The sequence below is a fragment of the Pseudoliparis swirei genome, chromosome 17 (assembly GCF_029220125.1).
Source record: "Pseudoliparis swirei isolate HS2019 ecotype Mariana Trench chromosome 17, NWPU_hadal_v1, whole genome shotgun sequence".
NCBI lineage: Eukaryota > Metazoa > Chordata > Actinopteri > Perciformes > Liparidae > Pseudoliparis > Pseudoliparis swirei.
In genome coordinates, this window is record NC_079404.1 from 4,606,934 (window position 1) to 4,634,455 (window position 27,522).

A 27,522-nucleotide genomic window follows, 5' to 3' on the forward strand; every position below is an offset into this window, starting at 1 on the left:
CGTCCATTCTCTGGCTGCTGACACCATGGGGAGACTCGATGCGCTCGTGCAGTTTAATTTGCTCACATGGATCAGAGAGGAGAAACAGTCGAGGAGACTGTGTCTCTTCGTTGTTTTCGTCGCCCTGCTCTTGGATAACATGCTCATGACTGTAGTCGGTAGGTGCTCTCCGGTGTGTGTTTTCAACCCCTACATCTCTGCAAAGTTTTTTTTTTTTTTTGCGCAACAGGTTTACGCAACAGGTTTTTAACCAAGTCTGTCCAAATGTGCCCATTTGACGCACAGATCAGCGCGTGGACCAACCCGTAACAAAACCCTGTCAACCATAATGATGTGGTCAATAGTGTGTGTATGTATGTATATATATATATACTGGAGCATGGATTTTTAGTTTTTTACCCGTATTTATTAGATTAAATTTAAAGATCTAACATTTAAAACTAGTTCTGATTTGAGCTCAGTTAAAATATTAAAACCTCTCCATCTGCGAGGAATATCCCTCAAGTATGCTAATACATATCTCTAAATTGTGCATCCAGTTGATGAAGTAACAATCGGCTATTATGATACATGATGGATATTACAGTGCGTATCGATCGGCTGTTATTTTTTTCAAAACCCTATTATTGTATGTATCATCCATCATCATTCATTCTGAGCGGTATACACAACCAGGCGAGCGCACACTAAGCGTCAGCCTGGTTATACCTATAATTAATTCTTAATTTACCCCTGAAAGCACGTCACCATTTCCGCCGAGTATTCCATTAACGCATAGTTTTACATCATTATTAAATGCAAAATGAAAATGATTTAAAGGGCTAAATGAATGTGCTGGGTTAAGTTAATGACACCAACAGAGCAATGTTGTTTTCTAACCGGCTCTCACTAAATTGTAACAAGTTGTGTTACATCTGCTGAAAGCAATAAGATCATTTCTCATTTATTTGGAGAATATTATGCAGACATTAACCTGAATTAAGGCCAAATAAAGCACCTCACCGGTATGAGGCAGACCTGGGCAGTTAACGCGGAATTATTGATTCAATTTAATTGATTTAAAATTAAATTACACGTGTTCCTTCTCGCAGCCATTAACGTCAAACCCAACGATCACTGCCGTATTTAAGATTAGTGATCATATTATTATATTATGTCACTATAATTGTATCATTTGGAGATTGAATGTATGAAACTGTCACGTATAGACCTCCATATTTCAAATGCAGAAATGCTCCCCCCCAAAAAAATATTTTTGCAGACTGAGAAATATATACTTAAATTATCTAGGCTGATACACTAAAATGATCAACGCTAATGACACCATCTAGGACTTACTTAACCCTCCTATTACCTTTGGGGTCAATTTGACCCCATTCAATGTTTAATGTCGCTAAATAAATGATTAACATAATTTTTTTTGCTTCATATTTCATGACTTTTCCTAATTTATTGGGGATAACTGGGAAAACATAACATTTACATGATGATATGTTTTCACTGTCCTGTACACAACTTGTACGCATCGGTGTTCCTTGGGGTCAATTTGACCCCAGGCTGTTTTTCACTGTGTTAAACATATAGGAAATATCAACTTTTTTATTTATTTAAAAGGCTATTTAGGTAGTCAACAAACACACATTTCGTACCTGACACTTAAACTTAGGAAACAATATTAATTCTAATCATTTTCTGGAGATTTTAATTGCTGGGGTCAAATTGACCCCGAGGGTAAAAGATGTTATTACATTTGAAGGTAACAGGAGGGTTAAAGTTCTATGTTTTAATAACTACAACTTTACATCAGTTAATAATCTAGAGGTAATCTGGATTGTTTTTTACGTATTTAACGAAATTCAACCCGAACTTCTGAAACTTCTCCGAACACCCAGTACAGTGAAGGTGAATGGAATCTTTTCAAAAAGATTTAAAAAGTGACCATGTGCAATGAACTGGTTCCTCTGGATAACCCACAGATCTCACAGTCAACAGTATCTTATGATGACTGTGAACACAGAGGTGAGTTGTTACACCCGTTGGTTTGGTTTCATTCCAATGTAAATGTTTAATTTGAGCGCCACCTTTTAATTCCTTTCACTTTCATTGCATGAATAAATACCACTCGGGCTAAGTGGGCGTAACTTTGATTTTGGTTCAAATTCCGGCTTCATTTAGTTTTTCTTTCTCTGGTGTCGTCCTTGTGGTCCGCCCCTTTTGAAGAACCCTTCTTGTTCTTTGCAATGACATCTGGATTAGCATCGTGCTAATGAGCATCAGTCCGTGTTTCCTGTCCCGTTTCATTGCATCTGTGTCCTTCTCGCCTCTTCTATGCCCGCTAGTTCCCATCATTCCCAGCTACCTGTACAGCCTGGATCATCCGGCCAACGTGACGTTGAAGAACGACACCTCGTCGCAGCCGGGCCCTCCGGCAGCCTTCCACAGCATCGTGTCCTTATACGACAACACCTTGAAGTATTCCGGCTCCAACGCCACGGCCGGGCCGACCGCCGCGGTCCCGACGGCGCTACCGAACAACTCCGCCGAGTGCCACCAGTCCAAGCAGCTGAACAATGAGAACGTCAAAGTGGGATTGCTTCTCGCTTCCAAGGCCACCGTACAGATCATCACCAACCCCTTCATAGGGCCCCTCACAAACAAGTAGGTTTTATTGTGTCTCTCTCTCTATGTTGAATTGTTAAATTCAGGGGCGTCAAACTCATTTTCACTGTAGGCCACATCAGCATCATGGCTGCCTCTTAAAGGGCCAGTTGTAACTATATATACTACTCCCAAACTTATTGTTACATTTTTTCTTTGCATTTGATTATTGTTTATTTGAGTAAATGTCTCTAATATTATAACGTAAATCCATTTCATTTGAAACCTTCAAAATAAAAGGACAATTTCTTTAAGAAAAGGTGATCATATGTCTTTCAAGCCGTCAGGGGCCACATAAAATGATGTTGCCGGCCGAATTCGACCCGCGGGCCTTGTGTTTGACACCTGTGGTTTAATTAGAAAGGGGGGTGAAACACTGTTGCCGCCTTTTGTTATAGCAGCTTCGGAAAAAAATCTGCGTCACAGAATGAGTACAAGCCATCGAAACTCAATCGTCCATGTTTGTAATTGTTATCTTAAATCACAAAATGCAATTTACTGTAGCATAAAATTCAATAGTCAGTATTGTTAACGCTTTTTACATCATTAAGTCACAAAAAACACGAGGATCGAACAAAGAGTGGAACGATTCAGGGAATATAATGTTTGACACAGCAATTTATTGTAAGAAATCTAACTTGAAGAGCCAGTTCCATTTCCCAAGGTTTGTTTTAGGAACATGGGACTAGACTCCAGAAATTTACTTCAGAAATTGTCAATGTTAACAATGCAAGAAATATAAGAGAACCAAAAAAAGGAAATTATTTTATTATTATTATAACATTTGAATTATTGGATGAATGTATTCATTGGAAGCAGAATGACGAAAGACAAAGTCAGAGTATCCCAGTAGGACAGCTTTTCTTTCAGGCCACAGAAGCGTCCTGCTAGCCCCAATACGTGGTTCAAATATTCTCCTCAAGTTTGGAAAGCTGGCCAGAGAGTCAAGACCCAAGAACATTTATGCTCTTATCAAATTTCATATCAGCCACAACAGATCCAACCCAACTGAATCTAATAGAGCGGAAATCCTGATTATGTGTGATTGCATGTGAGTGCATGTGCACTTGTCTGTTTTCATGCATGGATGGCTAGATGAGGTTATCCACTTTCAACCAACACAGCTGAGCTCCTGGTCAGCAGCTGATTACAGGAATTAGGTGCCAGAGAGCAGAAAGTGGGCCTCAGGAGACCTTGATCACAGGCAGCCACGTATTCCCCAACCTTTCGTATTGTTTCATGACGCACCCCGTCCTGCGTATCCCAGGTTGGCTAGAGATGAAAGTAGTGTGAGCCCAATGTATAACCTGAGAATGGAGGTATAGGGTCAAACAGGTCTCCGGTACAAGCGGACAAAATTGTTTCCTCCCGAGGGGGGCCAGGCTTAGCCTTAGAGATAGGGTAAGGAGATGAGTTTCCTCTGTAGTGGGGTTGGGCTCAGCCTTAGAGATAGGGTAAGGAGATGAGTTCCTTCTGTAGGGGGTTGGGCTCAGCCTTAGAGATAGGGTAAGGAGATGAGTTTCCTCTGCAGGGGGGTTGGGCTCAGCTTTAGAGATAGGGTAAGGAGAGGAGTTTCCTCTGTAGGGGGGTTGGGCTCAGCCTTAGAGATAGGGTAAGGAGATGAGTTTCCTCTGCAGGGGGGTTGGGCTCAGCTTTAGAGATAGGGTAAGGAGATGAGTTTCCTCTGTAGGGGGTTGGGCTCAGCCTTAGAGATAGGGTAAGGAGATGAGTTTCCTCTGTAGGGGGGCTGGGCTCAGCCTTAGAGATATGGTAAGGAGATGAGTTTCCTCTGAAGGGGGGTTGGGCTCAGCCTTTGAAATAGGGTAAGGAGATGAGTTTCCTCTGTAGGGGGGTTGGGCTCAGCCTTAGAGATATGGTAAGGAGATGAGTTTCCTAACTCCTTCGTGTCGAAAGAAGTCAGCTGCGGTGGTTCGGGCATCTCATCAGGATGCCTCCTGGGTTTTCTAGATGGATGGATGGATGGATGGATAGATATGCCACCGCGACCAGACCCCGGATAAGCGGATACCAATGGATTGATGGATGGATGATCATCAAGATGGCGATGGGGGGTGAATGATGACATGTAGTGTTAAAGAGCGTTGAGTATTCAGAAAACTATAAAAGTGCTTCACAAGTACAGTACATTTGCCTAGTTTATGCTAGTATGTGCTGTGTAATGTTGACTCAAGTCAAGATGGCGGCCACTGCCTTTCGCCCTGTTCAGAGTCTCCCTACAAAGAATATGTTGAATACAACAAAAAAACTGGAGTTAGAAGAGATCCCTCAATGATGTCAGAGGAGATCAGCAAAGGGATAAAACAGCATGGGTCTAATGGAGGAGGTCTGTGAGCTGAAGGCTAAAAACAAAGTGACCAGAGGGTTGAACTGTTGGATCAAAGGCTGGATGACTTGGAGCAGGACTCCCGGACTGATGACTTTGTCATCACTGTGCTGGCATTATAGCCATGTTGAGTCTACAGACAGGGATCGAAAAGGTGAGGATGCACCACCTGAGGAGCTGCACACGCTGGAGCAACAAGTGGAGCAATTTCTGAGAAGCAAGAATATTCACCTAGACACAAATACCAGCCGGTCACACTCTACCATAAAGGGGTGTCCAAGAAACTTAAGGGTACTGGAGCGTATGTAAATGAGCACCTGACGGGGAAAGAAAATGTTGAAATAGCGAGAAATGGTCATCTCCTCAGAAAGCCAAACAAAATTCATGCAACATGGCCAATGAGTGGACAAGTGTTTCTACGGTTAAATGCAGGAGCAAGCCATTGTTTAGTTATATAAACATTGGCCTACTAGAAGCTGCTGGGTGAAGGATAAAGATATAGGGAAACCATGTATGACTAGAAGTCTGCAAAGGGCATCTTTACTAAACTGACTTCCATTATGAGATCAAAGAAGACGGAGTACTATAATGAAATACCACAGAATAGTAAAAATAGCATGCAAGGAAAAGTAATCAATCATATCATTCTAAGTAAATGCTACACAGCTCTGATGCCACTGTGGACGATTTAAAAATCACGGTTGATAATTTCAGTGATTCATTCGTGGGTGTTAAACCCCTCGGGCCAACGCAGTTGCCTGATAAACAAATACAATTTGTTTCATAACCTTATTAAGGACATGGTACATGTTCTGTTGTGGGGTAAATTAAATTAATATAATTGAAATTGTAAATGGATGAACAAACAAAAGATTATCTGACATGAATTATATTGAAGTGATAGTGATTGATTTTGTCATCGGGCCTCTGAAATCTGATGTATTTAATCCATCTTTTCAAAAAGGTATTTTTCCGAATAATCTTACGATAATATCAATATTTTAGAATATGATCAATATTACTTGGATAATTATTTTTCCAACTTTAAAAAATATTATGGAAATGATTTGTGCAACAATTGGATCTATTTACGAGTCCAAAATAATGGTTGAGTGAATATCAGTATAGATATAGGACCTATGCAGTGATGGAAATGGTGGAACAATGCAATGTCACTCAGTTCTCAATAAGACTGTTTATAAAGCTAATTCTGAAGGTGTGACAGAAATATATATTTCTTTTTTTTTCATATTCAATTTTCTTATGGCAGGATGGGCATATACAGGACTGTCTCAGAAAATTAGAATATTGTGATGAAGTTCTTTATTGTCTGCAATGCAATTAAAAAAACAAAAATGTCATGCATTCTGGATTCATTACAAATCAACTGAAATATTGCAAGCCTTTTATTCTTTTAATATTGCTGATTATGGCTTACAGCTTAAGAAAACTCAAATATCCTATCTCTAAATATTAGAATATCATGAAAAAGTATACTAGTAGGGTATTAAACAAATCACTTGAATTGTCTAATTAACTCGAAACACCTGCAAGGGTTTCCTGAGCCTTGACAAACACTCAGCTGTTATAAATCTTTTTTTTTACTTGGTCTGAGGAAATATTAAAATTTTATGAGATAGGATTTTAGAGTTTTCTTAAGCTGTAAGCCATAATCAGCAATATTAAAAGAATAAAAGGCTTGCAATATTTCAGTTGATTTGTAATGAATCCAGAATGCATGACATTTTTTTTTAATTGCATTACAGAAAATAAAGAACTTCATCACAATATTCTAATTTTCTGAGACAGTCCTGTATAAGCATTATGCTTCTGCCTATTCCTTTTCATTCATATTGTAGACTATATTGTATACAGACTTCATCCATTGTATTGTGTGTGATGGTGGAAGAAAACAACACTACTATAATAACCAAAAATACAAATATTGTTTTGCAAGGCAGGTTGAAGTTGTGATATTGCTACGGTAGTTAGGTGCGTGATTGTCCATGGGTATTAGAATTCAGTATTACAATTTATCATCCATTATTAATGGTATTATTATATTGTAAAATAACCATATAATTAACTGTATATTTGGCATATTTAAATGTTTATTATATTCAAATTATTTACATAAATAGTACTTGCTGTTAAGACCATTTTTTTTACTTGTTAACCCTAAGCTAGCACTAACAAACTACACCTATCCACACTGAGTGGTGGCAATATATTTAGAAAGTCACAGAGTACAAATATGCATTTACATTTAAACATAATATTAAAAATCTCATCACCAAACTGCAGCAAAAAACACAAATTTTTGTGCCGGAACTATATGAGTCTTGCTGATATTCTTGGATTATGGGGATGTAGTTTACAGACTTGCTGCCGCTTCCTCTATCAAATCCCTAGACGTGGTCCTCATTCAGACCCCGATGACAGTCCCCACTGTATTCTGTGTAACTCATTTGGTTGGTCCTCTGTGGCACAGAGACGTGGTAAACACCCGGATCCTTTTATCCAAAAATCCCTTGTTGGACATTCACCTCCCACACAGGACCCGATCAGACTCACTCTACTAACGGTCCCACAGGAATATCATTTGTTGTGCACAAAACACATGTAATTTTCTGCATCACATTTTCAAGATGGACACTCTCACTACCCCTGAACGATTCAAGAGCGTTTCACCTCGTTGTGCAATCGTCTTCACTGGGTTGCGTCCTCTATTGTTTTGATTTGTTTGATTCTGTATTCCGTGTCATCGACGCAAATAAGGGGAACCTCACTGATTCTCAAGGCTTACGTAGAGGTTTTGAAAGAATGTATGAGTGTGATTGGCTGTGATGCTCGTCAATGGACAAAACGCCTTGTGGAATATAGCTCAACTGAAATATACGAAAAGGAAAAGACTGTTCAGGCATTATCAATTGAGTTGGTCCTTAAGACTCCACTCCTCCTCTCTACCTCCATCTGCCTGATGGATCGTGGAGGTCTCCATCGTGGAATATGCCTACTACCAACTATTCATACACTGTTATATTCATTGAATGTGTTTTAACTCTAAATCTGTCCTTCTGGTCACATGACATCTCTTGTTCTGTCCATCCTGGAGAGGGATCCTCCTCTGTTGCTCTCCTGAAGGTTTCTTCCCTTTTTTTCCCCGTGAAGGGTTGTTTGGGAGTTGTTCCTGATCCGATGTGAGGTTTTGGGACAGGGATGTCTATGTGTACAGATTGTAAAGCACTCTGAGACAAATTTTTAATTTGTGAAAATGGGCTATACAAATAAACTGAAGTGAATTGAGTTGGACCTTAAGACCAAAACAGAGTGAAAATTACAGTGAATCGGAGACTTCAAATGAATGTTATTGTGCCTGCTGGATGTGTATATTGGATATCGGTTGCATCTACAGTCCAAACACAGAGCCAGTCTGAAGATGTAAACGTTGAGGACAGAAGGAGAAATGTGTCTCAGATGAGCACTCAGATATGCTGTAATTGATGCGAGGAACATCAGCGGTTCTTAGTCACCTTCTGCTGACAGAGGACAATACAAGGCAAGTCAAGCATGTCAGGTATCCATGGGGGAAGACAACAGCTCTGATCTGCATGGCAGCTTTTACCATGTTCATGAAATGAGACGTTGTCATCCTCTTTCGGTTAAAATGTCAGGCTAACAATTGTAACCGGCGACAATGTGCCATGGAATATTTCTAAATGCGCTTTGTGTTCACGGCGTTACTTAACACAGTTTATTTTGACCATTTTGGCTTTCGGGTAATGATTTGGTTTCACTACAAGGTTGTATTACTTACCTCATGCATACTTGGTTGTCATTTAAATAATCAGCAGTCCTCAACAACTTCTATAATTTAATTTTTTTAGGTGTCACTCCTTTAGAAAAGAAAGAATTTCAGCTTTGATGGAATTTATTCATTGAATCTATATTTGTGGAAACATCTCAAACTAATTGCTGCTTACTGTACAAACTCTGTCTTCTTTCTTTTTGTCCCTTCAGAATAGGATATCATATTCCCATATTCGCTGGCTTCTGCATCATGTTCTTCTCCACTATCAGTAAGTACCGACCAAACGTGTCGTAATTACCTGAACACCTGAATGCATCGTGCCTGACGCCTCTCGTTTACGCTTCTGTCGTCTTTGCTGTCGTGAAGTGTTCGCCTTCTCATCGAGCTACGCTCTGCTGTTTGTGGCCAGATCGATGCAAGGTGTGGGCTCCTCCTGCTCGTCAGTGGCAGGTAAGGCCTCCTGCTCTCTATTCTATTCTATTCTTCCTTTAAATTGAGAGCTGCATTATGGGATGTTTGTAGGCTTGATGTTACAAGGCAAGATGATCCTATGGAAAGGGTGTGACGTTTGCTTTGTTGTTGTGTATTTTATTCAGTCAATCATTGCAATACAATACAATCTTGTTCTATATAATATACAAAACAGAATGACTGAAAAGGTATAGGTAGAAGCAAAAAATTATTAGATATTCCTATTCTAAGTTATTATAATCAAATAAATCAGAAAATTAATATAAAATAAAGAAAAATAATAAAGAAAAAAAATTATATATATATATATCCACAAACATCTTCCATATACACACGTTTCAATCATACTTATAACCCTCAATAAAAAATTCTATATAATCCTTTTGAAAACCCAAAATGAGTCGACCATTCTTACATCCATTTTAATGTTGTTCCATATTTGTACTCCTACAATAGAAATACATCTTCCTTTTTTAGCCTTCTGTACAGTAGACTTCCAAACATCTCTCAAATCATATTTACATTCAGGTATTGAAAACAAACTTTGTACACAGTCTGGCTGTGACTTTGCTTTAGCTCTGTACATTGTCTGCATTATTTTATAATAAACCAAATCATTAAATTTCACAACATGTGATCTGTAAAACAATGGATTTGTGTGCTTGTAGCTTTCTTTGATGCTCCAATAGTATAAAGGAAGGTCTACTTTATGCTATCAGCCAATTGAATGGGTGATTCAACTATATGTCATATCATCAGCTTTCAACATTACCCTACACTATTTTCCACGACACAATAATAGGAAATGGCATGCTTCCAGCTATATGAGGCTCATTCAGACTAATAAGGCGATCTATCTGGGAGCTAATGAACAGCTGAGCTGGTGAATGTAGTTAGAAAGGCCCGGGAGGAAAGGTATTGTAAAGCTCCTTATAATATGCCTGTGTAGGATTGGTTTTGCAAAGATGTTTACAATCTAGCACCAAAATCCAAATCACAAAAACGTGTAACAAATAAAAGGCATCTAAAAAAAGTACACTTATTAAACTTCAAGTGGTATTGATTTATTCTTTTAGTTTTAAAAATAAATAAATTGGGCTGCTGACCTCATCCATAGGAGTACATTGCTTTCCTCTGGTTCTGCTACTCCTGTCTGTTTCTCTAAACTCCATTTACTGTAATACACTGTAAAGAAGAGCTCGTACAACCCCACGGCATAACATCCAAACTCTCTCTTTAAGGGACAAAGACGCCAGCTAAATGCTCATTTTGGCACAACTGGAACAACTATGTGGGTCATTTTCAGTTCAAAATATCATCGTCATCATGAAATGACAAATGGTATATCCTTGGTAGGATGTGCTGCCGATCAGCAGCGGTTGTGTGACATTACCTGTATGTGACACTATAAATAGTATTTTTTAATGCAGGACCTGTTCATCTGTGTGTTTCAGGGATGGGAATGCTTGCGAGTCTGTACACGGATGAAGCGGAGAGAAGCAAAGCCATCGGGATTGCGCTAGGAGGTCTGGCATTGGGAGTGCTCGGTATGTATACATATGCGTAGGGCGACTGTGGCTCAGAAAGGTAGAGCGGAATATCGGTGGTTCGATCCCCAGCTCCACATGTCGAAGTCTCCTCGGGGAAGAGATGCTGAACCCCAACTTGCCTCCTGAAGCAATAGTTCACATCCTGTTGATGGACGCCTCGGCCATCCGTGTATGAAGTCACGTAAAGTTTGAATGCCATGTACCATTGTAGTGTAATTTCATCTTCTATATAATGTCAGATTATCTAATGCAAACATGCAAATCAGAGCTCAAGGTTCAAGAATCTATGTGACGTGCCTCGATTTGGGTTGGAACCTCTGGAAGTCCAGCTCCACGTCCATGGGTGTAGAGAAGAACATATGTAACGGGCTTCGATTCAGGTTTGAACTTAGGGGGTCCACGTCTCTGGGTTCAACCTGGTAGAGCAGTCCCAGATGAGGTAATTATGCCTGCATGTGATTGGACCACAAAGGCCGGGAATAATGAACTCCTCCTTGTTTGTTTTGGATAAAGATTATGGTAAAATGCATTATCGGCAGACTTCTCTCAAATTCGGCCTCCTGAGAGTCTCCAGGCTTCCTGCAGGCGCCTGTTTTTGACATGTACACTACCGTTCAAAAGTTTGGGGTCACCCAGACAATTTAGTGTCTTCCATGAAAACTCACACTTTTATTTATCAAATGAATTGAACATTTCATAGAAAATATAGTCAAGACATTGACAAGGTTAGAAATAATGATTAATATTTGAAGTATTAATTTTGTTCTTCAAACCTCAAGCTCAAAGGAAGGCCAGTTGTATAGCTTATATCACCAGCATAACTGTTTTCAGCTGTGCTAACATAATTGCACAGGTTTTCTAATCAGACATTAGTCTTCTAAGGCGATTAGCAAACACAATGTACCATTAGAACACTGGAGTGATAGTTGATGGAAATGGGCCTCTATATACCTCTGGAGATATTTCATTAGAAACCAGACGTTTCCACCTAGAATAGTCATTTACCACATTAACAATGTAGAGAGTGTATTTTTAATTAATGTTATCTTTATTGAAAAAACAGTGCTTTTCTTTGAAAAATAAAGACATTTCTAAGTGACCCCAAACTTTTGAACGGTAGTGTACCTTTAAGAATAAACTGAGTATTCTTGCAAAGTACAGTGTCACTCGGAGATTCTTCTTCATCATCAAGTTCTTGAAACCACCTCCGGTCGACGAGAAGATGCAACGCCATGTCGAGGCTTCTGACCTTTACACAAAAGATTACACGTTGTCGATCAGTGTAGGCGAGCACGATGTTTGGGCAACGTGAGGCGTCTTGAAGGCGAACAACTGCAGTCGCTGAAGTGATTGTGAAGTCGATCTCACCACAACTTACCATCCAGTGCGTCCCCCACAGTCGGACCCCCGTTTGGCAGTGTGATGTACGAGTTCGTTGGGAAGACCGCTCCTTTCCTCATTCTGGCGTTCCTGGCTCTGTTTGATGGAGGTACAATTGCATTGTTTCTTACATGCAGACCCAAAATAGTCTCTGTCGCATGAATGATAAAATAATCTGCTCGAAGATGATTTCATCGATTTAAAAAAAAATAGTACCTTTAAGATATCAACGGTTTAAATTACATTGATTCACTGTGTGTCTTCACAGCTCTGCAGCTTCTTGTTTTTAAGCCCAACAAGATTGAACCAGAGGTGAGTTTAATTTCCTTGATAACTCGATTCAGTTTATTTTGAATTGCGCAAAATCACAAATTTGCTTCGGAGGGCTTTTAAAATCTGTCCAGGACTTCACATCGTATCAGGAAAAACTCCCAAAAAGACAACTCTTTCTCAGGAAAAAAAAACCTTCAGGAGAGCAACAGAGGAGGATCCCTCTCCCTGGATGGACAGAAGCAATGGATGTCATGTGTACAGATGAACGGTGTTACATTCAATGAATATGACAGAAATTGTGAATAATGAGTAGGCATGGCCCATGGTCCAGATTTCCACAATCCGTGAAACATAAGGTAATTTCCTGAACTTCATTAAGAAGCTGTACAGTTGCAGGACAGTTTAAAGACACTATTTGATGATGATTTGATGGATCATCGAGGTCTGGATCGTGGAATATGCCTACTACCAACTACGCCATTGCCCTGTTGAGACTCCGCCCACTGTTGAGACTCCGCCCACTCCTCCTCTCTACCTCCATCTGCCTGATGGATCGTGGAGGTCTCCATCGTGGAATATGCCTACTATGAACTATTCATACACTCTGTCATATTCATTGAATGTATTTTAACACTAAATCTGTCCTTCTGGTCACATGACATCTATTCTTCTGTCCATCCTGGAGAGGGATCCTCCTCTGTTGCTCTCCTGAAGGGTTCTTCCCTTTTTTTCCCCCTGAAGGGTTATTTGGGAGTTTTTCCTGATCCGATGTGAGGTTTTGGGGCAGGGATGTCTATGTGTACAGATTGTAAAGCACTCCGAGACAAATTTGTAATTTGTGAAAATGGGCGATACAAATAAACTGAATTGAATTGAATTTGTATTGTATATTAAATACAGGAAGAGTGGAAAGAAACAGCTGGAGTATATGCAACAAAACCCATGGCTTGCACTTAATGCATAAAAAGAACTTCAACTTAACACAAGTGCAAAGTATTTTGCCCAAAAATAAATGTTAGGTTATACTTTTGTACAGGTGCTACACATTTGTGTCAATCCGGCATAAGGCAAGTTAGGGGGGCCTAAGTAGTGAGGGACTAATGAGGAAACCGATGTGAGGTTTTGGGCAGGGATGTCTTTGTGTACTGATTGTGAAGCACTCTGAGACAAATTTGTAATTTGTGAAAATGGGCTATACAAATAAACTGAATTGAAAAATAAACTGAATTGAAACGGGCAACAGGTGAAATGACATGAGCGCTAATTAACCAGGCAGTGAAAACAACTCGCATGAATGGGAATTTGTGACGCACGAGGTCATTTGTCCTACTGAGAGTGAAAGAACATTTGACAGAGAGGCGTCAGTGAACTCGACATGGAAGCTGACGTGTTTTTTTTTTCCAACCATAAATAATGACTCATTCAGAAAGCGAGCAAGAATGCTCTGTTGCTTCTCGACACCTGATGTAATGTAGGTAGAACAAAACAAATATCCTGCCGGGAGCAAAGCCAACGGACAAGACAATACATTTCAATATCCATTTATTTTGAAAAGGATTTCCAGAGACTTGCGCAATAGTCCTGCTCAAATGTAGATAGATAGATAGATAGATAGTTATATACTTTATTAATCCCCAAGGGGAAATTAGTTCTCTGCATTTAACCCATCCTTAGTTATTAAGGAGCAGTGGGCTGCAGTGATGCGCCCGGGAACTGTTAACCCAAATTATTGTCATTAGCACGCTGCTCTTGACGGATATTAAACCCGACAGTTAAAACGCACACCTCCACTTCTCGCAGAAGAATAGACGACTTGTCCGTTTCCTCAATAGTTTCTCTTCGACACTTCTGCCATCGGCTTTTGTTTTGCATCTGCAAGTTGTATTTCTGCAGTACAGTTTTGTTCTAATTTGCCCCATGAGATCGCGTGAGAGAGATCCTGTGATCTGTGCATCGCTCTCTCTTATAGTAATAGAAGTAGTGCGTGATGGGCCATTATTTGCAAATCTTGTAGCGTGTACATGTTTAAAATTCAGAGAGAAGAACATCTGTGAAGACTCTCCTTATGTGTGTGATGCACGCTTTTAATAAAACGTTTTTAATAAAACACTCTTAATAAAACGCTTTTAAGAAAACGCTTTTAAGAAAACGCTTTTAATAAAATCGGCTATAATTTCAGAACTGTTGTCTGAGATGAGCTGTCGGCTCACCTGCTCTGCTTGTATTTAGCAGAAAATGTAATTTCCCTGTTCATGTGTAACAGGATTTTTTTATTACAGATGTCTGTGTTTGGAATACTGAATTCAATTTAATGTGTACCCTGTTATAACATTTATTGTTTTAATTATTCATTTACAATTTCTGAAAATAGTCCTAAAGGACGTACTTTCAGCCAGCGTCTGTATCTCACAGTGGGAAATAATCATAGAGTCATTGGACAGTTTGTGCATCCAATGGCATTATTAAATTACAGTCATTATTAATACAAATACTATCAATGAATCAATTCAGGTCGGGCTATGCCAACTAATTCCTAGATTAGTTCTCAAAAGTGTTATTTAACTTCGAGTGCGTGACACACAAAGGAAGAATTACAATTATTTGAATCTGCTTGGATAAAAGCAGAATCTGCTATGATGTGTTATCTTCTCTTCATGCTTACGGCAGAAGCATTCATGTATTTCATGTATCTCACGTAGAATGTTGTTTTTGTGCCTTTGTCCTTCACAGAGTCAGAAGGGGACCCCGCTGCTGACACTAATGAAGGATCCATACATTTTAGTCGCAGCCGGTAAGAAAATAATAGCGGCAGAGTCGATGTGAGGAAACCTAATGTCACCACGCTTAGGAGAAGCATCAGTGGGATATTGTTTTTTAGAATGGTGCAGGGGGACGAGCGGGGAGAGAAATGTACCCAGATGTTTGATGTTGTTGTCACTGAAACACAAAGTCATCGATTTATTTATTGGTCGTTGAGGAAGTGCATGTTAAAAATGTCCGTCTATCATCTTTCTTGTGAAAAAAAATCCTGTGAGTACTCAAGTTAGGCCGTATTTCTCCGCCCTATGACCAGCAGCCACGTGCTCTCTATCACACGGGTTCCTTGTGGTTCCTTGTGGTTCCTTGTGGTTCCTGCGGCCCTCTTCCAATGAGGCACCATCGATGTGGTTCAAATCAATCTCACACATAGGTGAAATGTTGACGACTGATAGGGGATGGTGTGGTTAAACCACGCCCCCTCGTTTGTTGCCGCCACATGATGAAGTCCCAACTCAGTGTTTTCATAGTCGTGATGATTGTAGACGCTGAGATATCTGATGGTGTCCTGATTCCTGGATTGTTGGCCGGTGATCATGAATCTCACAGTCGCATTGTTTGTGTGTGCAGTGAAATCAGGTAACGTGTGTGTGTACACGAAGGGTGACGGCTTTTGTGTGTGTAGGAGTCGTGCCAATCAGTCTCAGTATTAATGAATGCACACATAGAAAACTGGATTTGGGGATTTTCATAAAAGATACACTCTCGAAACTTGTATATATATATATATATATATATATACATTCTTTAATGCGCACGAAAATAGTTATCATATATAAATGTAAACAAAATCCACAAATAAAGATTCATATTCACATTTTCTTAAGCACACCGACATAAAAAAATAATAATAATAGAAATCCACATCTATATGTAGAAATATGTCAACAAAACATATCGCTGTGCTGACGATGGCCGACTTTCGTGCATTTTGTGAATACAGTTTGTGTAAATGTAACAACATCCAAATATGTTTTTGATGAACATGTTAAACCTTTTAAATACATATATTTGTCCATTTCTATCACATTTATTTAAAACAAGACACATTTGTACGTGCAGATATTTTTTTTATACATGTTTACGTTTACATATAATAACTATTTCAGTGTGCATTGACCCCAAAACTGAGTTTTGTGATCCTTTTCGCCCCATAATAAAAAATACAGTTCATTAACTATATTCAAAATACATGAATACACATATATACTGATTAATAATCATGGAAATGAGATTTACTCTGAAAATTATTGTAATATCAAAATCCTATATTGTCGCATACTACTAGAAGGTGTAGAGCCTACATGTTGAAAACACACTGAAATGAGATGGTGTCTCCTCCTGCTCCACACCCAGACGTCTGATATCATGAACTCTTGTGGCGCATCACGTTGAGCCGGTGACTTGATCCCAGTGTCCGCCCGATGCCTCTCGCCCCGGGTTATTCTGGAAAAGGACAGAGTCCAATTTCTGTCTAGTGCGTGAGCATTGTGCATAAAAGTGTGTTAAAGAGTGTGTGTGAATCGGGGGGATGCTATTTACTACACACACCTGGCACAGTCATCTCCGAGGCTAATATGGTTAACAATAAGGCCACTCACACTGCGGCCGGGCGCAGCAAATCTGCCCGACAGTCCACACGGCACACACACACACACACACTCTCTCTCTCCCGATATCCAGAAAGGGCCGGTAGACAATATCCCCCTTTGATCTATAGGTTCTCGGGAACAACAAAGGAGCCCGTCGCTTCAAACGGGGTCCACTGAGGTCTGCAGACGGACGTGAGAATGGCCTCTCTCCACCTGCTCTGGATCTTGCACTCACTATTCATATTTCTGAAGGAATATTTTTTTTTTCATTTGAATCATGAATACAGCTTGACTAAGATTTCAAAAGACATTTTTCCGATAATTGAAAAGTAACAAAGGTGTATTTAGAGTCTCGGATCACCAGAAGGACCAAATCCAAATATTTTAAAGGCGTCTTTTCCAGCTAGGAATGAACTGCATGGTGACCACATTGTACCTCACAGGTTACATCATACACATGCATGTGGCAGGACAATTGCATTTGTGTGAGTTAGTTTTTCCCATTCACGTCAATTACTGGCTGTGTTTGTATGTGTATCGATGTGCTGGAACCGGAAGTTGGAGAATTAACCAGTAAGGATGGAAGAAGAAGAAAACAGACCATAACTGACACATCCTTTTTCTCAATCTTCTTCTCCAGGTGCCATTTGTTTTGGAAATATGGCCATCGCTATGTTGGAGCCAACGCTGACCATCTGGATGATGCAGACCATGTGTGCCAGCGAATGGCAGCTAGGTATCTACAGAGTACTCAGAAAATACACACTGTGTAGGATGTGTTGTTACAGCCTAAATATTCACAAAGCGTCCAGTTCCTTAAACATGCACACATTTAACTGGCCAGTCTGTGTTGAGATTATTGGTAATGAGGTCTTTATTGTGTTTTTCATTTTGTGTCCCTACATTTACATATTTTCTAAATATTTTAATTTATTTTAATTTATTTGTTTTATTGTGTTTTTTACTGCACCATTTACTATGGGTTAGGGTTAGGGTTAGTGCAGGACTATAGTCCTGCACTTTGTGACACTTAGTCTGTGATAAGTGCAAAATAAATAAACCTTACTTACTCACTTATTTACTCACTTACTTTCTTATTTATTTATTTACTCACTTACTTATTTACTCACTTATTTGCTTTATTTACTAACTTACTTATTTACTCACTTACTTATTTACTTATTTACTTACTTACTTAATTATTTACTCACTTACTTATTTACTAACTTATTTACTAACTTATTTATTTACTCACTTATTCACTCACTTACTTATTTACTAACTTATTTATTTACTTACTTATTTACTCACTTACTTACTTATTTACTCAATTATTTACTCACTTACTTACTATTTACTCACTTACTTATTTACTCATTTACTTACTATTTACTCACTTACTTATTTACTCACTCACTTACTCATTTGTTTATTTACTCACTTATTTACTTATTTACTCACTTACTTATTTACTTACTTATTTACTAACATACTTATTTACTTACTTATTTACTCGCTTACTTATTTACTAACTTATTTACTAACTTATTTATTTACTCACTTATTTACTCACTTATTTATTTACTTACTTATTTACTCACTTACTTATTTACTTACTTATTTACTAACATACTTATTTACTTACTTATTTACTCACTTACTTATTTACTAACTTATTTACTAACTTATTTATTTACTCACTTATTTACTCACTTACTTATTTACTAACTTATTTATTTACTTACTTATTTACTCACTTACTTACTATTTACTCACTTACTTATTTACTCATTTACTTACTATTTACTCACTTACTTATTTACTCACTCACTTACTCATTTGGTTATTTACTCACTTATTTACTTCTTTACTCACTTACTTATTTACTTACTTATTTACTAACATACTTATTTACTCGCTTACTTATTTACTTCTTTACTCACTTACTTATTTACTTATTTACTCACTTATTTATTTACTTATTTACTTATTCACTCACTTACGTGAGAGAGGCGGATGATTTAAAACGGCTCTGAAAAGGATGCATTCCAACAAAATGACCTCAATGCTGAAACATTTCATTAACGCCTCTAAGGCAGAGCCAACAATAACACAAGATTAAAGGAGCATGTCAGTGTTTTTCATTGTTTAACCTCCATTAAAATAGTAAATACTTTACATCACTGCCCAACCATTTTCCAAAGCATCGTGCCTCAGACATCTAATGTTTTTCCAGCCCTTCCAGAAAATGGACTTATATTGATTTAAAAAACAACCCGGAAAACCTAATGGGGGGGGGGGGGGGATGCTATTGTAAGTAGTCCATCAGTGGACATTATTTAAAGACCATCTCGCAATTGTAAAGTTAAGCGTTCCAAAATTCCGAGTGTACTTCTTGTTGCAGTGTACGTCAGCTGACAGGAAGTGAACATGGACCCATGCTGTTGCTTCTGAATCGGTCTATAAGAATGAAATCTACAACTCCATCACAAACTTAGTAAAAAAACTGTAATATATAGTGGATTTGTAGTAAATTGGCTGAAACGGATATCCCTGTCCAACGAGCCAAGGCCCTGAATCTTGGGTTGCAATGTTGTCCGGAGACTTCTTTCTGCCACCAAAACATAAGCGATTTAAGGAAGTCTGAGCAGTGTGATATGACCATATTGAAAGCGTCTTCCATCCCTCCACACATGTGACAGTCCTCAATCCTCAATTGGATTTGAAACGTAATGAAAAGTAATGTCGTCCATGGCTCCCTCCACAACGGGCTTACAGTCAGGTTCAGACTGCTCTCCGTTTCTACCGTTATAATCCTAATGAAACGATAAAATAGTATAAAAATGCACTAAGAGTATAAAATAACATACCTGTTCACCCTGTAACACCGAGAGAAACCCCTCGGTATCATATTTGACCTTCTAAAAACAACATTTAAACCCCCATACGTGTTTTACTTCGTGGCAATGCTTTCTCCTCGCTAGATATCTTCTCTAACGAAGCTCCCTGCCGTCTCGACCGTTATTGGTTTGTTCCAGTCGGTTGTGTATGAAGTCTAGGTCAGATTAAAAAAAGAAGGGTCAGTGGGAAACAGGATATTAGGGTGCCATGTGCTGGCAGGTGGAACGCACAAGTCTTCATTACAGACAATGGAAGATGTACAGCAGCTCAGTGATGAGGCCCCGATAGAGATCTGCTTATCTCGGAGAGCCCGGGGCCCACACCTTCATCTCTCGCCTCTGTTTGTGTCCCAGGCGTCGCTTTCTTACCGGCGTCCATCTCCTACCTTATTGGAACCTACATCTTCGGCAGGTTGGGGCTCAGGATGGGGAGGTAGGGAGAGAAACAATCCTTATCTTTGCTCTGTCTCCTCTCTCTCTCTCCCTCTCTCTCTCTATTTTTCTCTCCCTCTCTCTCTCTGATATCTGTTTCCGCTCCTCTAAATGAGTTTTCAGTGTTTGTGAGGCTGGCTTTACCGAGACCTTGATAATACAGGTTACATACAGCATTGGGGGAGTTTTGTGTGTATGAGAAAGTGTGTGAATTAATTGTATGTGAATAGTTTCAAAAGACTATGACATGTAATGAATAACTCAGTTTGCAGTTTATTTATCATACTTTATACGTATTTATTTTTATCGATATATGATTTGTTCTATTTCATACGGTTCCATTATGTTTTTCGCAAATGTTGGTATGACGGAGAGTCGGGTTTCCACCACATAATTGCAATACAATTAATAATTTACATAAATAACAAAGAAGCTGACTACATTTTAGTGTGACTTTTTATTTTTTTATTTTGCTCGTTCCTGAAAGTAACATGTTCTGGAGTCACATTCAGGATTACATCACAAAACGTATAAAAAACAGAGATTTTATTCTATATTTCCAAATTTTCAAATTGTTGCTGTGTTACTTGAAAGTTTAATTTCCAGCAATATATATTATAATAAGACATGATGGTGATTTCCAGTTACATTAACACCTCATCGGAACACATCTCCTCATTTTTCAGCCAAATATTTCCTCACCTCCGTATTAATCCCATTATACTCGTCATGAACTACCAATAAAAACTACCGACCGCCAATAATAAATACAAATTGCTTGTGGAGATATGTTACCGAAACTTTTTATTCTATCTTTAATATATTGTTGCTATTGGTTGGGGAGACTTTACATAACTCTGAGGAGATAAACCCCGTGATGGAGACTGATGCCTATGAGAGTGAAACACGGAGGAAGCCAGTGTGACTTTAAGCAGAGGCGTTTAAATAGCACTGAGCTTGTCCTCTCTCTTACAGATGGCTTTGTGCTTTCATTGGAATGATCATGGTTGGAATCAGTGTAATATGTGTAAGTATGAGGCGGAATTAATGTAAATTCACATTTCACTGATGGGATACTTCAGTTTAAATGGAGCAGAAAGGTTGCAGTTTAAAATAACTGAATTCTAGAGAGAATTCATTGGTTAGCAGGTCCGTGTTTCAATCAGGGGGTTGGCGGTTCAATCCCCGCCCTAGACGTCGTTGAGCAAGACACGTAACCCTGAGTTGCTCCATGCAGCTGTGTCCACGGTGTATGCATGTAACATCATTTATAAGTCGCTTTGGATAAAATCCTCAGCCAGTAGAAACACAACAGTAGATCCTCTAAATGTGCTTCAATATGTAGTGTAAACGGTTGATTTTCTCAAAATCAGGTTCTGATTTCCATGTACAGAGAAAAGCATGGAGTGGGTTGGCACCAGTATTTAGAATGTTGTGTTTCTCGTGGTAAAAAAATATATACCAGTGTCCGAATAATCAAGATGTTGTCCATATTTTCCAAATCTCATCCTGCCAACTGGAGTCTGCGTTTACAATGATTATAACGCTATGAAAAAAATGTTTTAAAGCACCCATCATCCATTGCTTCTTCTCTTCTGGAAGTGTTGGTTAGTTGTTTACTGTTTAGTTGTCTATGTTGCATTACATTACATTACATGACATGTCATTTAGCAGACGCTTTTATCCAAAGCGACTTACAATAAGTGCATTTCAACCTAGAGTACAAACTAAGAACAACAAGAATACAGAAAGTAACATTTCCTCAGCATAGTCGAACTACAAAAGTACCATAAGAGCTTTTTAAGTGCCACTGAAGTGCTAATCTGTGTTTTAATCCAGATATAGTCGGAAAAGATGTGTTTTTAGTTTTGTTGTGTTCTGATATGTGTGTCTGTGTTCTAGGTTCCACTTGCCAAAAACCTCTACGGTCTGATTATTCCAAACTTCGGCATTGGTTTGGCTATCGGTAGGTCTGCTAAATGTAAACACGACGCTCAGCAAGTGTGTCCCGCTCTGAGTGTGTGAGACATTGTGTTGTTCGTGGTGTGTGTGTTCCAGGCATGGTGGACTCCTCTATGATGCCCATCATGGGTTACCTGGTGGACCTGCGGCACGTGTCCGTTTATGGAAGTGTGTATGCCATCGCTGACGTGGCTTTCTGCTTTGGATTTGCTTTTGGTAAGAAGGAACCTGAAAACCTGAGCAATATTTTTAGACAATTAATCTCCAGGGTTATGATGCCTCCAAAGTGAATGTGGTAACAGACGCAGAGAGAGTCCAATCAATGTCCATCTGGTTTGTCCAAATTCAATAGTGTGGTCATCGTAGTAGCTCATGGTTATCACAATAACTAAATGTGTTTTAAAGAGGAAAAGCATTTTGCAGCCTTGGTTTTATAGTTATTCACTTTAAACCAACGTGTCACACTTTCTCACCCTCAATGCGTCATATAGTGCAGCGTGGTCGGAGCTCCCATGATGCTCTACATCACAGGTGTCAAACACACATCATTTTATGACCCCCATTTAAGAAAACTATCCTGTGCTTTTATTTTGAAGGTTTCAAATTAAATGGATTTGTGTTTATATTGGAGAAATGTTCTTGTGTACACTATTTCTACACTCAAATAAACAATAATCAAATGCAAAGAGGGGAGTAGTTTATAAAATAAGATGAAATCAAATAAAATAATCCTTTATTAGTCCCAAAGTGGGGCGATTGCAGGATTACAGCAGCAGGTGCACAGTGGTGAGCAGTAAGAAAATGAAAAATGTTTAAAAAAACAGTAAGAAAAATATAGTAGCAATATTAAATATACAGATGGAATAAAAGTATATACAAGGTAATGATTACGTCTATATACCGCATTTCAGTTACACCGGCCCTTTAAGAGGGAGCCGCGATGCTGATGCGGCCCACGGTGAACATGAGTTTGACACCCCCGCTCTTCATCCATCTCTAAGCAGCAGTTTTGGACTTTTCAAAAATGAACGTGTCTTCGCAGGAAGTTCGTATTGGGCTTCAAAACCACTTAGGAGGCATTCCCATCGCTCAGTAGTTCGGCACACTCTTTTTCCTAAAGCTAAGTGGTTAACTTCCCGTGAAGACGGAAGTTTAATCTAAAAGATAAACAATGCCTGTCGGGCATGAGCTCATATTCAAGGGAACGTAGTCGGAAGCTGAGTATCTGGCTGGTTGGGAGGAAGTGTCAGCCAAACTAAACCAAACTAAACCGGCGTGTGATCCGTCCACGACTCCCGCAGGTCCGTCTATCGGAGGAGTCGTCGCCGAGAGTATCGGCTTCCCCTGGCTGATGACCATCATCGGGATCGTGGATATTCTCTTTGCTCCTCTCTGCATCTTCCTCAGGAATCCACCGGGACAAGAAGAGAAAATTGTAAGATCCAAAAACACACTTAAAAACAGCCAATCAAATAATACACGTACACACAAGAATATTGAATTTCTGGAAGACGAGGTCAACAAACATAATTACTAGAATTTTCAAATTTTCTAAATGCATTGGTAGTTTTTTTGGTGCAATTCCCCCGAGACAATCTTTTTCCTTCATTGCCTTTTAAGTCTCAATGATGTTCATCTGACATGCAGTAAATAGAGCTCACACCAAATGCCAAAGTTTTAACGTGCCAAATTAAAACTATGAAGAAAAAAGAACTGACACAGACCCTGTCAAAGTCTGACGTAGGACACGGGACAATGAAGGGTTGACCAAAAAAGTCTCCTCTTTTATTAACAGTTTATTTTATAAGCTATCTTGCTAAATATTGCATTATTATTCCATAACTGCACCGTGCCTAAGATGTAGAGACACTGTTTCAGGCTCCTCACAGCTCTAAAGCATTTAAAAAGAAAAAGAAAGATTCAAACTATATCAACATTGTCAATCATGTAAAACAGAATGCTTATTTTGGTTCAAAGCCCGAAAGACGAATCACAATTACATTTACCAACGCCGCCGCGAGACATTAATGATGAATGATTCTGAAAAAAAACTTCTATGGAATTATTTGAGAAATTCCATATTTCGACAATATATTCAAGACAGTCACATTTAAGTTTTCCATTCTGAGTTCTTTTGGCTCCTTTGACTCTATTCCTGCTGAAAAGAAGATACAGTCACATATAACCATGTTACACCTGTTGGAACTCCTGAGTCAGTGACCCCAAAGGCAATGAAAGAAAACTACGCCTCCATAAGGTTAACATGTGCATCTTATAACAATGCTTCTGATAAAGGACTTGCATGTATGAAGATGCATTGTGACGTTTCTATTTAGGGCTTAACGGACACACAGACTCTCTCATGTTTACAGCCTTTAAAGATCGGAGAACAGTGAATGCCCTTAACATCTCCATCCTGCATGAAGCCCCTCATGCACGTCTCCATCCTGCATGAAGCCCCTCATGCACGTCTCCATCCTGCATGAAGCCCCTCATGCACGTCTCCATCCTGCATGCTTAACCCTCCTGTTACTTTTAGGGTCAATTTGACCCCATTCGATGTTTAATGTCGGTGTTCTTTGGGGTCAATTTGACCCCAGGCTGTTTTTCACTGTGTCAAACATATAAGAAATATCAACTTTTTTATATATTTAAAGGGCTATTTAGGTAGTCAACAAACAAACATAAAGTACCTCACACTTAAACTTGGGAAACAATATTAATTCTAATAATTTTCTGGAGGTTTTAATTGCTGGGGTCAAATTGACCCCGAGGGTAAAATATGTGAGTAAATGTAAAGGTAACAGGAGGGTTAAGACTGAAGCCCCTCGTGCTGCAGCTCCACCCCTCTGCCTTCCTCATAGTTTGTCATCTGCTCATCATCCATCAACTCTCTCCTCCATTACATTCTGTTTGTATTCCCTCCATCAGTATTTGCCTCGTTTACTCAATCCCAGAGTATTTCTCTTGAGCCACTGGATCAGATGTCGAAAAAGACCGACTATGCATAAAGCTCCTACCTGTAGAAAGTTGCATGTGTATGATTTCTGTAATTTGTGGGCTCTGCTTTCGTGCTGGCAACAGAGCAAAGGGCCTCTGTTCATATTGTCTCCTCTAAATCACTGACATGAGTATCGTTATAGTAAAACTAGCACTACAACTTATACTTGGAGAGTGTAGAGAGACGAGGAGAGATATTTAATATCAGTCTATCAAAATAACGATGCAATGCTACGACAGTGCAGCAAGGTGTGACCTCACATCACATGTAGTATGCATCTGCTGCTCTTACATTCAATTAAAATAAATGCAATACTGTCAAACTCTAATACAGTGGCCTAAGTGCCCACTTGTGTTTTAAATCTGTAAATCCGTAAAGTTTAAACGGGCAGAAATTTCAAAATATCGGTTGCCGGTCATGGGCCCAATTAAAAGATTGTGACGCATACGTAGATGTAAGATATCATGTATTTAACGTCAGGATGTCCCAAGACGGTTAAGATTATTTCATAACATTTTGTGTTTAAACTAGTACGTGCAATGTATTAGAAAAATGACAACGGTATCTTAGTTATCTCACTTATGTTATACAAAAATAATAACAGCATTTGAAATATTATACTTTCACCAGTGTGACATATCCTAGTTAACCTCCATATTGTTTTATAATGCATATATTAGAGCTGCAGTATTGCACAGACAGCCCCCCCCCCCCTCTTGCCTTGTTGACGAATTGCTAAACCATCAGTTTTTATGCGTGCAGGTGCAGGTGCATGTGCATGTGCAGGTGCATGTACATGTGCAGGTGCATGTGCATGTGCAGGTGCATGTGCAGGTGCAGGTGCATGTGCATGTGCAGGTGCAGGTGCATGTGCATGTGCATGTGCAGGTGCATGTGCAGGTGCAGGTGCATGTGCATGTGCAGGTGCATGTGCAGGTGCAGGTACATGTGCATGCTGGTGTGAGTGAGCAACATACAAACAAGTTATGGGCCCAAGATTTCTCAGAGAAGAAAACATGTGACAAGCAGACCCACTATCTGCCCCTCAATACCCATGAGTAGAGCCCGGTGGTGGGACCCCGGTACATGGGAGGCTTGAATGGCTCAAAACATAACTGCATGAAATATATAATTTCCATCCAACTTCAAACTACCTCGGACGAGCCTCGTCTCACATAGAAGGATTACCGCGGTGTATATATCTCCAGATGACTTGAAAACACAAAAAACGACACTTTCCTACAATTGTCTTTTCAGGCTATTTTGATGGACTCCAACTGTTCAATGAAGACACGGTCCTACTCCACACAGGGGACGCACTACCAGGGTGAGAACATGGATCCAGAATATGACGATTATGATTAACGGGACACGAGCCACGCAGGTTAACCCTTCAGAGGATCTATTTTTTTGTACAAAAAAAAATGTTTATTTAAACAAAACAGCCGAGATATTTAAATGTGAATGTGCCGCATTCTGTCTTCGCTGTTCTTTGTCCTCGTAGAAGTTGTACTGGAGCAAACCAAAGTTGTTCTTGATCTGTGGTTGCAAGCGCATTGTGTGAGAGATATTTTTTTAGCCGACAGCCTTATTCAGTCGAGAGATGTGTCAAAAAAAAGCACTTTTTAGGTCGTAGAAGTACGCTTTGCCGGTTTATTTTTGGATACAAATCTTTCTTAATTTATGTGTCAGCTATTAAAAAGTCTCCTTTTTATTTACTGTACGTCCATGATACTGTCTTGAATATTATTACCAGACCTTGTGCAAGTTGGTATTATATTGGGTAACTGTGTGGTATGTCAAGAAACTGTTTTTTGTTTAAAGTCGGAGAGAATACCTTTTGGGTCTGATCTATGATCCTTGTTTGCATTGATGTGGCTACAAAAGTATTCATGACTCGAGTCAACACATTTGAGCTGCTTGAGAAAAGGATGAAGAATGTGTTCTAAAAACACGCCGTAGATACGTGACGTCGCAACAGAATCCACGGAATCGTGCATCGTGGCGAGTTCGGTTAAAAAAAAAAAAAGATCATTTAAAGTTGCTGTCCGTAATGTTTTTATTTAATAAATCATTAATACTGTAAATTCTCAAATAGTGGCCGTTATTTACCTCAGTGGTTGGGAGAACCAGGCCTAGAACAGGCTTTTCAACAACAGTGATGTCATACTCACCAGTCAGAAATACTGTGTATGCAAAAAACTTCTCACTCCCAACTCGTCAAATACAGATTCCTGATCAGCGGCCCTCATTTCACACACAAGTCCTGGAGGAACGCATCTGCTGTGAGTTATGGAGACTCGGTGCAGCAGTTCCTGCTGGTTACGTGTG

General features: G+C 39.3%; 1 protein-coding gene across 1 annotated transcript; it reads left to right on the forward strand.

Annotated features, from left to right (window-relative positions):
• On the forward strand, positions 1–27,199 carry slc18a2 (solute carrier family 18 member 2). Its single transcript, XM_056435799.1, has 15 exons — positions 1–158; positions 2,340–2,658; positions 9,023–9,081; positions 9,180–9,263; positions 10,739–10,831; positions 12,234–12,323; positions 12,483–12,526; positions 15,218–15,278; positions 17,537–17,632; positions 20,151–20,229; positions 21,204–21,255; positions 22,131–22,194; positions 22,287–22,406; positions 23,492–23,625; positions 26,449–27,199. The coding sequence occupies exons 1-15, from the start codon at positions 26–28 to the stop codon at positions 26,554–26,556; spliced, it is 1,536 nt and encodes a 511-aa protein (XP_056291774.1). The 5' UTR covers positions 1–25; the 3' UTR covers positions 26,557–27,199.
• Positions 27,200–27,522: the final 323 nt, after the last annotated feature.